Source organism: Cervus elaphus, chromosome 15 (genome assembly GCF_910594005.1).
Source record: "Cervus elaphus chromosome 15, mCerEla1.1, whole genome shotgun sequence".
NCBI lineage: Eukaryota > Metazoa > Chordata > Mammalia > Artiodactyla > Cervidae > Cervus > Cervus elaphus.
The window spans coordinates 67,072,902-67,087,637 of NC_057829.1; the positions used below are offsets into that span (position 1 = coordinate 67,072,902).

Genomic DNA, 14,736 nt, shown 5'->3' on the forward strand with positions numbered 1-14,736 from the left:
CAGAACTACTCTGTGTAGTCTGACCCCAGGCTATTCATTTGCACCCGCTCTGTCCACTTTGTGTGGGCAAAGAATAGCTTCAAGAAAGCTCTCAAAATGAGTGGTATTTTCTCTTCAGGTGGCACATATATTTCATCATTTTCTGAAGTACTTATTAAGCTCCTCATTGCACAGGGTATGCTACAGAGGATTATATGGATGTAATCCTTAACCTCTAGTTGCTTCTAATTTTGAGACTTTGAGACACAAAGAGAAATAGCAAGCAGTATTAACTCCTCACTAAGCTTTCTAACAGGGCTTCCCAGGTGGCACTAGTGGTAAAGACCCTCCCTGCCAATGCAGGAGACATAAGAGATGCAGGTTCGATCCTTGGGTCGGGAAGATCCCCTGGAGGAGGGCACAGCAACCCTCTTCAGTATTCTTGCCTGGAGCATCCCCATGGACAGAGGAGCCTGGTGGGCTACTGTCATAGGGTCGCAAAGAATCGGACATGACTGAAGCAACTTAGTATGCATGCATATGAGCTTTCTAGTAGGCCCCTGTTCCATTTTATTACCTGAGTGAAGCTGGCGCTCGTGTAAAGGCATGAGCACATGTTGGATGATGGGGAAGGATAGGCTACATCCTTGTACACAGTAAGCTGTCGGTAACGACTCTCTTGTTGGCTGAGTGAAAACGTTGGCTGGAGAGCTGCAGGACTAGGAGAGCAGGAACCACAGTGTTGTGTTAAAGCTGGAGAACTGTTAGCGGTCACCTGGCTGTACATCAGAGTCACCTGTAAAGTTCTGCTTTTGCCAGTTGTAGGATAGGACTGGGAATCTGAGTTCAAAACAGAAGCTAACTCCAGGCGATCCTGACATAGTTCCTTGAGTGTGATCATGTTGACAGCCTCAGAATAGAGGAGGGAAAATGGGTCCAGGGAGTGGAGGCTAATTTGTTCCAGTGCACGTGAGCCTTGGGTCCCTGGGACTCAGAGGGCTTCCTCAGTCACACCCTCCCCAGTGGGTGAGGAATGAGTCCTTGTGCTCTGTAAGAAGCAGGGATGTTGGTTTTCTGTTTTCCAGCTGAAGAAAGGCAGTGACCTCCAGGCCATTGTGCAGCACTTGGAGGAGTCCTTTGCCGTCGCCTCCTTGGTAGAGACTGGCCACCTTGCAGCTTTCTCCCTGACCTCTCACCTGAATGACACCTTCCGCTTTGACTCAGAGAAATTGCAGGTGGGGCAAGGCGTCTCCCTAACCCTCCAGACCACAGAACCAGGAGTGACTGGTCTCCTTTTAGCCGTTGAGGGGCCAGCTGCTAAGAGGACCATGAGACAGACCCAGAAGGACTCAGAGACAGTCGACGAGGATGAGGAAGTGGATCCAGCTCTGGTTGTAGGGACTGTAAAGAAGCACACCCTGTCCATTGGGGACATGGTCACGGGAACTGTCAAATCCATTAAGCCTACGCATGTGGTTGTGACCCTGGAAGATGGCATCATTGGCTGCATCCATGCCTCCCACATTCTAGATGATGTTCCAGTGGGCACATCTCCTACTGCCAAGCTGAAAGTTGGGAAGAAAGTCACTGCCCGAGTGATTGGTGGGAGAGACATGAAGACCTTCAAGTATGAAAGCTTCGGGCAAGGGGCTGGCTTTTTTTTTTTCAGCTTTGTTTTTATTTATGCAGAGGGTCTGGCTTTGAGGAGAGCTTATCGTAATTGTGGGAGAAGAGATGGAAACTGGGGCAGGTTCCAAAAATTGTGCATATGTCAGATTTTCTTTTAGTTAACCAAAATATTCACCAGAGAGTCCCTTTGTCTCTCTTTATTTTTTTTAATGGTGTATAATGTAGTGGTAAGAGCATTCATTTAAAGTCAGATCTGGGTTGAATTCCAGATTTGCCACTTAAAATTACATGACCACGAGTTAAACAGTTCCTTAGCTCTCAGTTTTATTTTCCTAATTTATAAAGTGAGAGTAATAGTAGTGACATCACTACTAGGGCCATCGCAATCATTGGAAAAAGAACACCTAGTGTGGAATGTTCCTGCTGGGTTGTCTGACATATAGTTATTGCTCAGTATATATCAAGTTACTGTAATCCACTCTCCAGTACATACCTTAATTGTATTCATTTACTTTAAATTGAGTCACAGTATGTTATTGCTGCAGAAGTCCTTGCTATGAGAAAACCAAAAGAAGAATTCTAAGTCTAGCCAATAATTTGCATGTTAATTTCAGTACCTGTGGGAACTTCAGTAGGTCATTTATTCTCTCTAGACCTCAGTTTCCTTCGTTTTAGAATGAAAGAGTTGGAGTATATTGTCTGTAAGGAAAATTCATTTCAGGGTTTAATATGATAATCCCAAAAGATCAGATGAGCTAATTTCTGAACGTTTACTCAGACATTGAGAATGAAAACCCTCAGGCCTGACGTTACCAGTGGGTGGTGTGGCAGTGGAATGGTTGGTTTTTTAAGCTCGGTTGAGTGGGAAGTTAGAAATTCTGATCTCCAGATTATAGTGACAGAGAAAGAGAGAATTGATCTGACTTTATTTCTTTTCCAGGTTTCTCCCAATAAGTCATCCCAGATTTATTCGAACCATCCCAGAGCTGAGTGTTCGGCCAAGGTGAGGGGAGCTCCAGTGGTCCTGTAGAAAGAGCATGGGCTTTGGAGTTAGGAACCTGAATTCTTAGTCTTAATTCAGCCAGTGTTGTGACTTATTTTGCCTCTATCTGTCCAGGTTGTCTTTTTTACTTCAGGAGGGATATTTGTCTGGTTTTTCAGTACAGCTAAATTAGAGCGATTATATGAAAATCAATGTGAAACTGTATTCAGAGTTTAAGTATCAATTTAAAGGCTGATTGCAGTTCTATTTGTTGACATGTGACAAAAAGAAACATTTTTGCTCTCAACCTAGTATTCTCAGTTCAGTTCAGTTGCTCAGTCGTGTCCAGCTCTTTGCGACCCCATGGACTGCAGCACGCCAGGCTTCACTGTCCATCACCAACTCCCAGAGCTTACTCAAAAACTCATGTCCATTGAGTTGGTGATGCTATCCAACCGTCTCATCCTCTGTTGTCCCCTTCTCCAGCCTTCAATCATTCCCAGCATCAGGGTCTTTTCAAATGAGTCAGTTCTTCACATCAGGTGGCCAAAGTATTGGAATTTCAGCTTCAGCATCAATCCTTCCAATGAATATTCAGGACTGATTTCCTTTAGGATGGACTGGTTTGATCTCCTTGCAGTCCAAGGGACTCTCAGGAATCTTCTAACACCATAGTTCAAAAGCGTCAGTTCTTTGGTGCTCAGCTTTCTTTATAGTCTGACTCTCACATCCATACATGACTCCTGGAAAAACCATAGCCTTGACTAGACAGACCTTTGTTGACAAAGTAATGTCTCTGCTTTTTATTTATTTATTTATTTTTTATGTCTCTGCTTGTTAATATGCTGTCTAGGTTGGTCATAGCTTTTCTTCCAAGGAGCAAGCGTCTTTTAATTTCATGGTTGCAGTCACCATCTGCAGTGATTTTGGAGCCCAAAAAAATAAAGTCTGTCACTGTTTCCCTTCTTTTTGCCATGGAGTGATGGGACTGACTGTGTGGATCACAATAAACTGTGGGAAATTCTGAAGGAGATGGGAATACCAGACCACCTGACCTGCCTCTTGAGAAACCTGTATGCAGGTCAGGAAGCAACAGTTAGAATTGGACATGGTACAACAGACTGGTTCCAAATAGGAAAAGGAGTCCGTCAAGGCTGTATATTGTCACCCTGCTTATTTAACTTATATGCAGAGTACATCATGAGAAACGCTGGGCTGGAAGAAGCACAAGCTGGAATCAAGATTGCCGGGAGAAATATCAATAACCTCAGATATGCAGATGACACCACCCTTATGGCAGAAAGTGAAGAGGAACTAAAAAGCCTCTTGATGAAAGGGAAAGAGCAGACTGAAAAAGTTGGCTTAAAGCTTAACATTCAGAAAACTAAGATCATGGCATCTGGTCCCATCACCTCATGGGAAATAGATGGGGAGACAGTGGAAACAGTGTCAGACTTTATTTTTTGGGCTCCAGTATCACTGCAGATGGTGACTGCAGCCATGAAATTAAAAGACGCTTACTCCTTGGAAGGAAAGTTATGACCAACCTAGACAGCATATTAAAAAGCAGAGACATTACTTTGCCAACAAAGGTCCGTCTAGTCAAGGCTATGGTTTTTCCAGTGGTCATGTATGGATGTGAGAGTTGGACTGTGAAGAAAGCTGAGTGCCAAAAAATTGATGCTTTTGATCTGTGGTGTTGGAGAAGACTCTTGAGAGTCCCTTGGACTGCAGGGAGATCCAACCAGTCCATCCTGAAGGATATAAGTCCTGGGTGTTCATTGAAGGACTGATGCTGAAGCTGAAACTCCAATATTTTGGCCACCTCATGTGAAGAGTTGACTCACTGGAAAAGACCCTGATGCTGGGAGGGATTGGGGGCAGGAGGAGAAGGGGACAACAGAGGATGAGATGGCTGGATGGCATCACTGCCTCAATGGGCATGAGTTTGAGTAAACTCCGAGACTTTGTGATGGACAGGGAGGTCTGGCGTGCTGCGATTCATGGGGTCGCAAAGAGTCGGACACAGTTGAGTGACTGAAGTGAACTGAACTGAACTGATGGGACCGGATGCCATGATCTTAGTTTTCTGAATGTTGAGTTTTAAGCCAACTTTTTCACTCTCTCACTTTCAAGAGGCTGTTTACTTCTTCTTCGCTTTCTGCCATAAGGGTGGTCATCTGCATATCTGAGATTATTGATATTTCTTCTGGCAAGCTTGATTCCAGCTTGTGCTTCATCCAGTCCAGCATTTCTCATGATGTACTCTGCATATAAGTTAAATAAGTAGGGTGGCAGTATACAGCCTTGACGTACTCCTTTCCCAATTAGGAACAAGTCAGTTGCCGTGTCCAGTTCTAACTGTTGCTTCTTGACTTTCATACAAATTTCTCAGGAGGCAGATAAAGTGGTCTGGTATTCCCATCTCTTTTAAGAATTTCCCACAGTTTGTTTTGATCCACATAGTCAAAGGCTTTGGCATAGTCAATAAAGCAGAAGTAGATGTTTTTCGGGAACTCTCTTGCTTTTTCAATGATCTAGCAAATGTTGGCAGTTTGATCTCTGGTTCCTCTGCCTTTTCTAAATCCAGCTTGAACATCTGGAAGTTCATGGTTCACGTACTGTTGAAGCCTGTCTTGGAGAATTTTGAGCATTACTTTGCTAGCATGTGAGATGAGTGCAATTGTGCGGTAGTTTGAGCATTCTTTGGTATTGCCTTTCTTTGGGACTGGAATGAAAACTGTCCTTTTCCAGTCCTGTGGCCACTGCTGAGTTTTCCAAAAATGCTGGCATATTGAGTGCAGCACTTTCACAGTATTATCTTTTAAGATTTGAAATAGCTCAACTGGAATTCCATCACCTCCACTAGCTTTGTTCGTAGTAATGCTTCCTAAGGCCCACTTGACTTTGCATTCCAGGATGTTTGGCTCTAGGTGAGTGATCATACCATCATGGTTATCTGGGTCATGAAGATCTTTTATAGTTCTTCTGTGTATTCTTGCCACCTCTTAATATCTTCTGCTTCCATTAGTTCCATACCATTTCTGTCTTTTATTGTGCCCATCTTTGCATGAAATGTTTCCTTGGTATCTCTAATTTTGAAGAGATCTCTGAAAGTGAAAGTGAAGTCGCTCAGTCGTATCCGACTCTTAGCGACCCCATGGACTGTAGCCTACCAGGCTCCTCCATCCATGGGATTCTCCAGGCAAGAGTACTGGAGTGGGTTGCCATTTCCTAGAAGAGATCTCTAGTCTTTCCCATTCTATTGTTTTCCTCGATTTCTTTGCATTGGTCACTGAGGAAGGCTTTATCTCTCCTTGCTATTTGGAACTCTGCATTCAAATGGGTGCATCTTTCCTCCTTTGCCTTTCACTTCTGTTCTTTTCACTGATATTTGTAAGGCTGCCTCAGACAACCTATTTGCCTTTTTGCATTTCTTTTTCTTGGGGATGGTCTTGATCACTGCCTCCTGTACAATGTCATGAACCTCTGTCCATAGTTCTTCAGGCACTCTATCTATCAGATCTAATCCCTTGGATCTATTTGCACCTAGTATTCTAGAACTCAATAATTCCCTAAACATACACTGTGTAGCCAAGTATACTTGTTCTTTGAGTGTGGACTATTGCTTGGTGGATGAAAATTTAGGTCATACTCTAGTGGATTATGCAAAGGGATGTTCACAAGGGATTCTGAGTGAACTTAGTAGAACTAGTAGTAGACTGGTAGAACTAGTAGTTCCATGTAGTGGTGGATCCAATTTGTCTGGGGTCATTCTTTCAGAGAATCTTAAGCATGTTGATCTGTGGGCCTATCTGCTTCTGCTTCCCACATTAAAAAAAAACAACCCAGCCTCTTGGAACTGAACAGGCCATCTGTGAATGAAGCTAGTCCCACATTATTGCCAGCGCTTCTGCAGAGTCAGGTGCCCATCCATCTAGGCTGTAAGTCTTATGTGCCTAGCATGTCATGGAAGGACAGGACCACTTAAACAGCTTTCTGAGGTTAAGGTTTGATCAGCATCCCAAAGGGATCAGAACAGAAATGGAATAGTTCTGAGAAGGCTTGTGTCTGAGATAGGGAAATACTTCTGGAACCTTGAGTACCAAATGCTGACAACGCCATGGCAGTGTGGGTCAAGCCAGGAAATGAGTGCATTGGGATGGAGAGTTAGAATAACAGACAGATGGACAGGTAAAACTCTAGCATATCTTGCACCTCCTCCATGCACCTGTGTTGTATTGTTAATTATTTTATTTTAATCAACGCCTCTGAGAAGCATAGTATAAACATAATGGTATAACTGCTGTTTTTCTCAAATGCTTTTGTTTAAAATTACGTATCTTGAAGTCAGGAGGAAAAACATTTGTTTAATCAGTGGTGTTGACTTACTTGACAAAATGCCACCATATTTTCATTCCCACTTGGATATGGAGATCTCCTGCACAAAAAGAATGTCCTGTATCTTGGAGCAGAGTTCAGGGTGGGTGAGGGTCTCTCAAACTAGATGAGATGTTTCCTGATCAATTAATTACTCCTTTGGAGGGGCTGCAGTTAGGAGAGCAGACCGTTCAGGAGTCTTTACGTGTGTCTTTGGAATTCCTGTTAGTCGCTGAGTTTTCTCTTGGCATTAATGTAGTTATGGCTGCTTTTTTTTTTGAGAGAGAAAAGTAAATTAAAATAATTTGGGAAAAAGAAAAAAGACAACACATACTTGTAATGTGTGTTTGTGTTTTACTTTTAATTTTTTTTTTTAGCTTAAACAGCGGACATCTATTTTCTCATGATTTTGGAGACTTTTGGTCTGAGACAAAGGTATCAGCAGGGTTTGTGCTTCTGAGACCTGTCTCAGCTTGCAGATGCCTCTCTCCTCCCAGTGTCTTCATATGGGCTTTTCTTTGTATTTATCTGTATTTGAATCTTTTTTCAAATTTTTTTTTATTGTGGTGAAAACACAATGTAAATTTACCCTTTTACCATATTGTTAGCTATATGCACATTGTTGTAAACAGATCTCTAAACCTTTTCATCTTGCGTAACTGAGACTCTATACCCATTCATTTCCTGCTCACCTCCCAGCCTCTTGCAACCATCATTCTACTTTCTGTTTCTTTGAGTTTGAGTTTGATGTCTTTAGATGCCTCATATAAGTGGAGTCATGCATAGTCCTTCTGTGACTGGCTTATTTCACTTAGTACCATGTTCTCAAAGTTCATAGGATATCTGTATTTCAGCTTTACTTGTATATGAGTTGCCTGTGGTTTTTATATTCGCCAGTACTTGGCTATTATATGTTACATTTATACCAGTGTTACTTGTACCATTTTATTGACGAGTTCTGTTTTGTTTTAGAAATTTGGATAGGCAAGCTGGGCTGGGTTAGAATGGTGGGAATTCTGTGCTTCCTTTGAAGTGATTTGTAGACTGATAATTTTCGGACCACATCTCCTTGTTGCTTTTCTGCATAGACAAAGAGAATCAAGAAAGTGATAATGCCAAGGTAGCATGGGACAGAGCCCTGAATTTTTTAATCAGAAGCTCTGACTTGAGTTCCTGGGTCTGTAGCATAAAATGAGTTTAATAGTATCTTTCCTGTTTGAGTCACACATGAAAGTGTTGTCACATTCATTTGTGAAAGCAGTTCTGCAAACAGTAAAGCAGTAGCTCAAGCATTGAAAGAAGTAAAGCAATTTCATTTTCTACACTTACGAATATTATTGTTGGCTACCTACTTTGTAGTTTGTTCACACCTAGGTGAGTGAGTTGGAAAGGATTAACTTTCATGCAGGTATTGTGAACATTCATTCCCCTAATGAACAGAAATTGGGGTGGGGGGGTGCCTGGTTGGTGTGTATGTTGTTGGGGGAGTCCAATAAAATTAATCCAAGGCCAGTTGGGGGAGATGGTCTCAAGCTAGAAGCTTATAGAGGTTGGTTTACTCTTTCCATTGCCTTTCTGCAAACAGTGAGCTGAAGGAGGATGGCCATACTGCTCTCAACACTCACTCTGTAAGCCCCTTGGAGAAGATTAAACAGTATCAGGCTGGTCAGACTGTGACTTGCTTCTTGAAGAAGGTGAGAAGTGCATGCCCTGCAATGCAATGCTGTCTTTCTTATAGAAGAAAGGGGTGAGGAACTGACAATGACCATTTGCACTAGGCTTTGATTCTGTGCTTGCTGCCTTGCTGATTTGTGGGAGACAGTAGAACCCCTCTGCTCTTAGAAAACATCTGGTCTATTCAAGGAGCTAAATTTACGGCTTCCAAAGAGCAAGCAACTCACAGTTCTACGTGTTTGTAGATTTCTTATACAAAATAGACAGGAAAATACATCACAGAGCAAGAATTTGAATCCGGTACTTTATTTTAAATAACATAAAATTCACATTTCAGTGTCCACAAATAAAGTTTATCAGAACATACAAGAAATAAAAAATTTTATTTAAAATAAAGTATTGGATTTTAGATTTTTGCCTTTCATAAAGTTGAGGAACAGTGTAAAACAATATGTAAATTGGGTGTCAGATTATGTGTTCAAACCCTAAATGGAATAGTAGTTGAGTAAAGGGAAGAGATCAGTGAGAACTGTACTGGTTGGAATATATCAGAGAGAAGGTCAAGTTCTGTCTGGGCTTGACCTTGAGGGATAACTCCTCTTCAGTGTTGCCAGAGTCTTCTTGCATGAGCATCTGTCTAATTATGTCCATGATGCTTGATACCTTTAGTTACTTTTTGTCTATAGACATTCATAAACCCAAGATGCCTTAGAGTAATATTTAAGGTTCTTCAGAGGGAATTCCCATTCCACTGCAAGGGCTATGGGTTTGATCCCTGGTCAGGAGCTAAGATCCATAAGTCACACGGTGTGGCCAAAAAAGGGACTCTTTATAATCTGACCTCGTGAATCTGGGGTACCGGTCATGCTGAAAGCCTCCTTTTTTTCCCTTCTTTATTTCTACACTGGGGTACTATCTGTTCCCATTGCCTATAATTCAGGGTCTAGCACAGATAACCTTCCCTTCTTACTAGTTCTCCTATAGAGTCTGTAGCATATTATATTCCTGTGTGTTGCTTTCTGCTCTAGTTATTTACATACTCATTCAACTTACTTTTTGCAGACTGTAATCTCTTTGAAGGCAGGGCCTGGCTGTTACCACTATCATGCCGTGTGTAGTGGCTACTTGATAAATGTTTTACTGAGTTGACTTGAAAATTGGGGTGTATATTTAGGGCAGAGCACTGTGTCAATAGAAAAATCTAAACTGATTTAGAAATGAGATGTTAGTCCCTGAAGGCTGTTAACTCACTGTGCACAACTGAGCTTGGAGGAGGCTACGAGGTCAGCGGGATTGGTGCTACTGCTTGAGGACATTGTCTCTGAGGCCTTTTCTGCCTCCTGATCAGCTGAGGCACCAGGAAGGATGTGTGTTCTGCTGGGCTGGTGGAGGCTCTGAGCTAGACTGAGTAAAGCCTGTGAGAAGTGGAGGGTGGGCAGGGGCATTGGGCCATGGGGGTGAGTTCCTGTTACTTGGGAAAATGTAGGATTAGGGCCCTTTCAGCTGTGTGATTTTAGGAGTGTCTGTTTTAGTGAAAGGAAAAGAAAAGATGCTTGTATCTGCCCCATTCCATTTCTCCTCTTGTTTTGTTTCTCTCCTAGTACAACATGGTTAAGAAATGGCTCGAGGTAGAGATTGCTCCAGACGTCCGAGGGAGAATTCCCTTGCTGCTCACTTCTCTTAGCTTCAAGGTCAGTGTGCCTGAGATGCCTGGAGAGGAGACCCCGGCTCCCTGAGCTCAACTTAATCCTTGGTGTGTGCTCACAGTGGGGACAGGGAACCATCCCATGGGGGATACATACTGTACTGTGGTTTTAGATAAATGACAGGCCTTTCTTCAAACATCAAAGGAAATTTTTTGCCCTTCTAGGTTCTGAAACACCCAGATAAGAAGTTCCGGATTGGCCAGGCCCTGAAGGCCACCGTGGTTGGCCCAGCAGATTCCTCCAAGGCCTTCTTGTCTCTTTCACTCATAGGTGTGGTGATGAAACGGGACCTGGTCAAGGAAGGGAGGGGTTGGAAAGGGTTGGGAGAAGGTCTTAGTCATCGCTCAGGTTGAAGGATGCCGTGGATGTCGGCATCCTCAGAAAGTCTAGTGCAGAGGCTGTCCTTGGAACAGCTTTTCTCTTGGGGCTTTGCTCTGTGGCCTGTGTCTGAGACACCTTTACCTACAGTTGTTTTTCTTAGGTCTCTCAGAAAGGGTTGTCCAGCACTCGGCCCTGGCATCCTTGACCACATGGCACAGTGGTCTGGGTCTGTGTGATCATTCTGGCCCATGCAGTCTAGACACCCTGAGTCCAGACACCTCCACCTCCCCCCAGCCTCTGGTTGGCTACTGTCTCAGCTTCTTTCTTGGCTCATTTCTTCTTCCCTGAATCTGGTTCATTCTCCTGCCAGGTCCTCACAAGCTCAAGAAGGGGGAAGTGGCCATGGGCCGTGTGGTGAAGGTGACTCCCAAGGAGGGGCTGACTGTCTCCTTCCCCTTTGGGAGGCTTGGAAGAGTCAGTATGTTTCATGTGAGTGACTCCTACTCAGAAACACACCTGGAAGACTTCGCCCCACAGCAGATTGTCAGGTAGGCTGCATTCTTTTCCTTTTTTCTGTTATCTGTGGGATTGGTGGGGATTTTGGGGGTTTTGATTTTTTAAATTATAGGTGTGTGGTTTTGTACCAGAAAAAAAATAGTATATAAAATGGAAACTGAACATTGCTGTTGCTCCTCTGTTTCTCCATCACTTTTGCTTCAATTTCTTTCAAGACCCTAATATAGGTAGTTATAATTTTCCCTTATGTGATAGTAGAATTTAATTTTCTATACTGTTCTGCAACTTGCTTTTTCTTCATAGCAGTGACTCATGCACTTTTTCTTTCCTATGCTAGTATTTCGAAAACTTCCTTGTTCTTTTACCTTACTTTTATCATTTTTTTTGAGTTGCATTATGTGTTTTTTTTTAAAATCACAGTTAATGTAAATAATTCTGTTTATGGACAGTAATGTTGAAGTGAGTATATTTGCACATGTTTGGATATTAGTGCAAGTATGTCTGTGAAATAAATTTCTAAAAGTAAAATTGATGGGTTAAATAATGTTATACATCTTGCCAAAGTGTCTTCCAAAAGGACTGTGCTAAATTTTATCTCTGTTAACTGTTAATGTGTCTGTTCATTTTTCACACCTCTGTCAACACTGGGTATTTTTATTCTGACTGCTCTGTGTGGCATGTGGGATCTTACTTCCCCAACTAGGGATCAAAACCATGTTCCCTGCATTGGGAGCACAGAGTTTTAACCACTGGACCACCAGGGAAGTCTCGACACTGGAACTTAATTTTATCCAACACTGGATATTCTTAATTTTTAATCTTTGCCATTGAATAGGCCAAGATTGATCTCTTAATTTAATTTGAATTTCTTTTACTGGTCATTTTTCATGGTTATTGGCTGTTTACATTTGTTCTATGCTTTTCTTGGTTAAGTTGCTTTATTAACTATTTTGGATGCATAGAAATGAACCTGATTCAGACTTTTGAAATCATTTTATAGCCTGAATAAACTAGCATTGGAGAGGCATATTTCAGCTTGGTACAATACATACTTTTCTGACAGTCACACACAATTATCCAGCGATGGAGCAGGCGCCTTCTGGAGGCTGAGACTGGAAAGTAGTAATTGCCATTTCCCATCTCGAGTGTCCCAGCCACCAGCACCTGCTTTCATTCTCAACCACTTGCCAGCGCTCAACAGCACAAAAATGCCCAGGGCCTAGGAGAAGAAGAATGTCACAGAGAAATCCAGAATCATCTCTGTTTTCTTTAGGCTTACAAAATATGGATGTGATTTTTTTTTTTTTTTTAATTTTTATTTTTAGCAAAATATTTTTTTTAAGTAACCTTATAGTTAAGCATCTGGTCCCATCACTTCATGGCAAATAGATGGGGAAACAATGTCAGACTTTATTTTTTTGGGCTCCAAAATCACCGCAGATAGTGATTGCAGCCATGAAATTAAAAGACACTTACTCCTTGGAAGGAAAGTTATGACCAACCTAGACAGCATATTAAAAAGCAGAGACATAACATTGCCAACAAAGGTCCGTCTAGTCAAGGCTATGGTTTTTCCAGTGGTCATGTGTGGATGTGAGAGTTGGACTGTGAAGAAAGCTGAGTGCCGAAAAATTGATGCTTTTGAACTGTGGTGTTGGAGAAGACTCTTGAGAGTCCCTTGGACTGCAGGGGGATCCAACCAGTCCATCCTAAGGGAGATCAGTCCTGAGTGTTCATTGGAAGGATTGATGCTGAAGCTGAAACTCCAATACTTTGGCCACCTCATTGCGAAGAGTTGACTCACTGGAAAAGACCCTGATGCTGGGAGGGATTGGGGGCAGGAGGAGAAGGGGACGACAGAGGATGAGATGGCTGGATGGCATCACTGCCTCGATGGACATGAGGACATGAGTAAACTCCGGGAGGTTGTGATGGACAGGGAGGCCTGGCGTGCTGCAATTCATGGGGTCGCAAAGAGTCGGACATGACTGAGTGACTGAACTGAGCTGAATAGTTAAGCATATGAGTAGTGTTCAGTTGTAGTTCATTCGACTCTCAAATGTGGATAAGTTAACTCCCTAAAGGCAGACAGTCTCTTCAGGTCCTTCCCTGCGTTAAGGGCTGTGATACCCTGGTGGGAAACACAGATGCCATTGTGGGAGGATTTGGGCTGTATTGTTACTGAGACCCTTCCTCCTGATAAGATTCCTGACCCTATGACTTCGGGCTATTACTTGCCATTTTCTGTGATGTGAGTGTGGAAGCACCCTAGCAAGAGTAAACCCTGCCTTCCCCCCAGAAGCCTTTTCTGCTTAGGTCTCATTCAGGGGGCCACCTCTGAACTGTGAATCTGCAGTGGTCCTGGGCCATCCCTGCCACGGTTCCCTGGGTGAGTCTCTCCATGAGATCAAACCCTCCCAACCGCCAACACGGGGCAGGTCTTGTCTCCTGAGTGTTCCCCACGTGGCTCTGCATGCCTTCCAGAGGGCTTGCGTGTCCTCTGGTTTCCTCCTGCCAGCACCGTTCTTGGGTGAGAAGAGCAAATAGCACTGCTTTTACTTGCTGGACTAGTACACTGAAGCCCAGAAAAGGGCCTTGTCCCGAGTCCCTCAGCAGGTGGTCAGCAGGATGAAGAGCAGAGCCCTCACTCTGGCCTGTTGCTCAGCCTTGTGAGAGGAAGCCGGGGCCCTCTTCCGTCTCCCGAGGTGCTGGGGTCTGCATTGCCTTCTCCTTTGCTCCCGTTCTAGGTGTTACGTCCTGTCTGCTGCGAGCCCTGTAGTGACTTTGTCGCTGAGATCGTCCAGGTGAGTGTCTGTGTCATCAGGATAAGAATCGGGGAAGAACCTCCCAGAGGACTGAGGAGAGGCTGCATGGATCTGACAGAGCTTTGGGCCTCCCAGCTTGCCTCACTGCTCACCTGCTTTATTCCCGGCCCTGTTTTTATCCAGAAAAGCTGAAGACATCTTAACTGTAGAACCTGTCTGCTCAGGCTCTTGTTTCCCAGGGAAAGGTGCAGACATCCAGAGTGGGGCTTGGGCTTGCCTGTTGGTGGTCCTGGTGAAGGGAGGTGGTGTAGCCCCCAGGGTTACACAGCAGGGGTGAGTGCCATTAAGTGGATTGGCCTGAAGTCATGGTTTGAAATGGACATTTATGAGGCTTGACCTCCCTCTGGCTAGCTCATCCTCTCCCTGTTACTATTAGCGCTGTCCAGAGCGGACAGGACTTCAGAAGAAGGTGGGGCTGGGCTCTGCAGGTGATGTCCTACTGACAGGTCCAGAGTCACATTCTTAAAAAGAGTTGTTACCAGAGGAGGTCTTCCCAGGTAGGGCAGCGGTCAAAGAGTCCTGCCAGTGAGGGAGATGCAGCAGATGTGGGCCTGATCCCTGGGTGGGGAAGATCCCCTAGAGCAGGAAATGGCAAGTGGTTCCAGGATTCTTGTCGGGGAGATTCCATGGACAGAGGAGCCTGGCGGGCTACAGTCCATGGGCTGGCAAAGAGTCTGACGTGACTGAGTGACTGAGCACATTATCACGGGAGAGTTAGGGGTGA

General features: G+C 43.8%; 1 protein-coding gene across 2 annotated transcripts in view; it reads left to right on the forward strand.

Moving 5' to 3' along the window:
• The window catches only part of PDCD11 (programmed cell death 11), a 43,445-nt gene that overhangs the window by 22,419 nt on the left and 6,290 nt on the right, over positions 1-14,736 (forward strand). For both annotated transcript variants that reach the window (XM_043925515.1, XM_043925516.1), the window contains exons 20-26: positions 1,065-1,606; positions 2,549-2,611; positions 8,556-8,664; positions 10,246-10,335; positions 10,515-10,620; positions 11,042-11,219; positions 13,935-13,991. In XM_043925515.1, the coding sequence (XP_043781450.1) occupies positions 1,065-1,606; positions 2,549-2,611; positions 8,556-8,664; positions 10,246-10,335; positions 10,515-10,620; positions 11,042-11,219; positions 13,935-13,991 (1,145 nt within the window). The remainder of the gene's footprint in view (positions 1-1,064; positions 1,607-2,548; positions 2,612-8,555; positions 8,665-10,245; positions 10,336-10,514; positions 10,621-11,041; positions 11,220-13,934; positions 13,992-14,736) is intronic.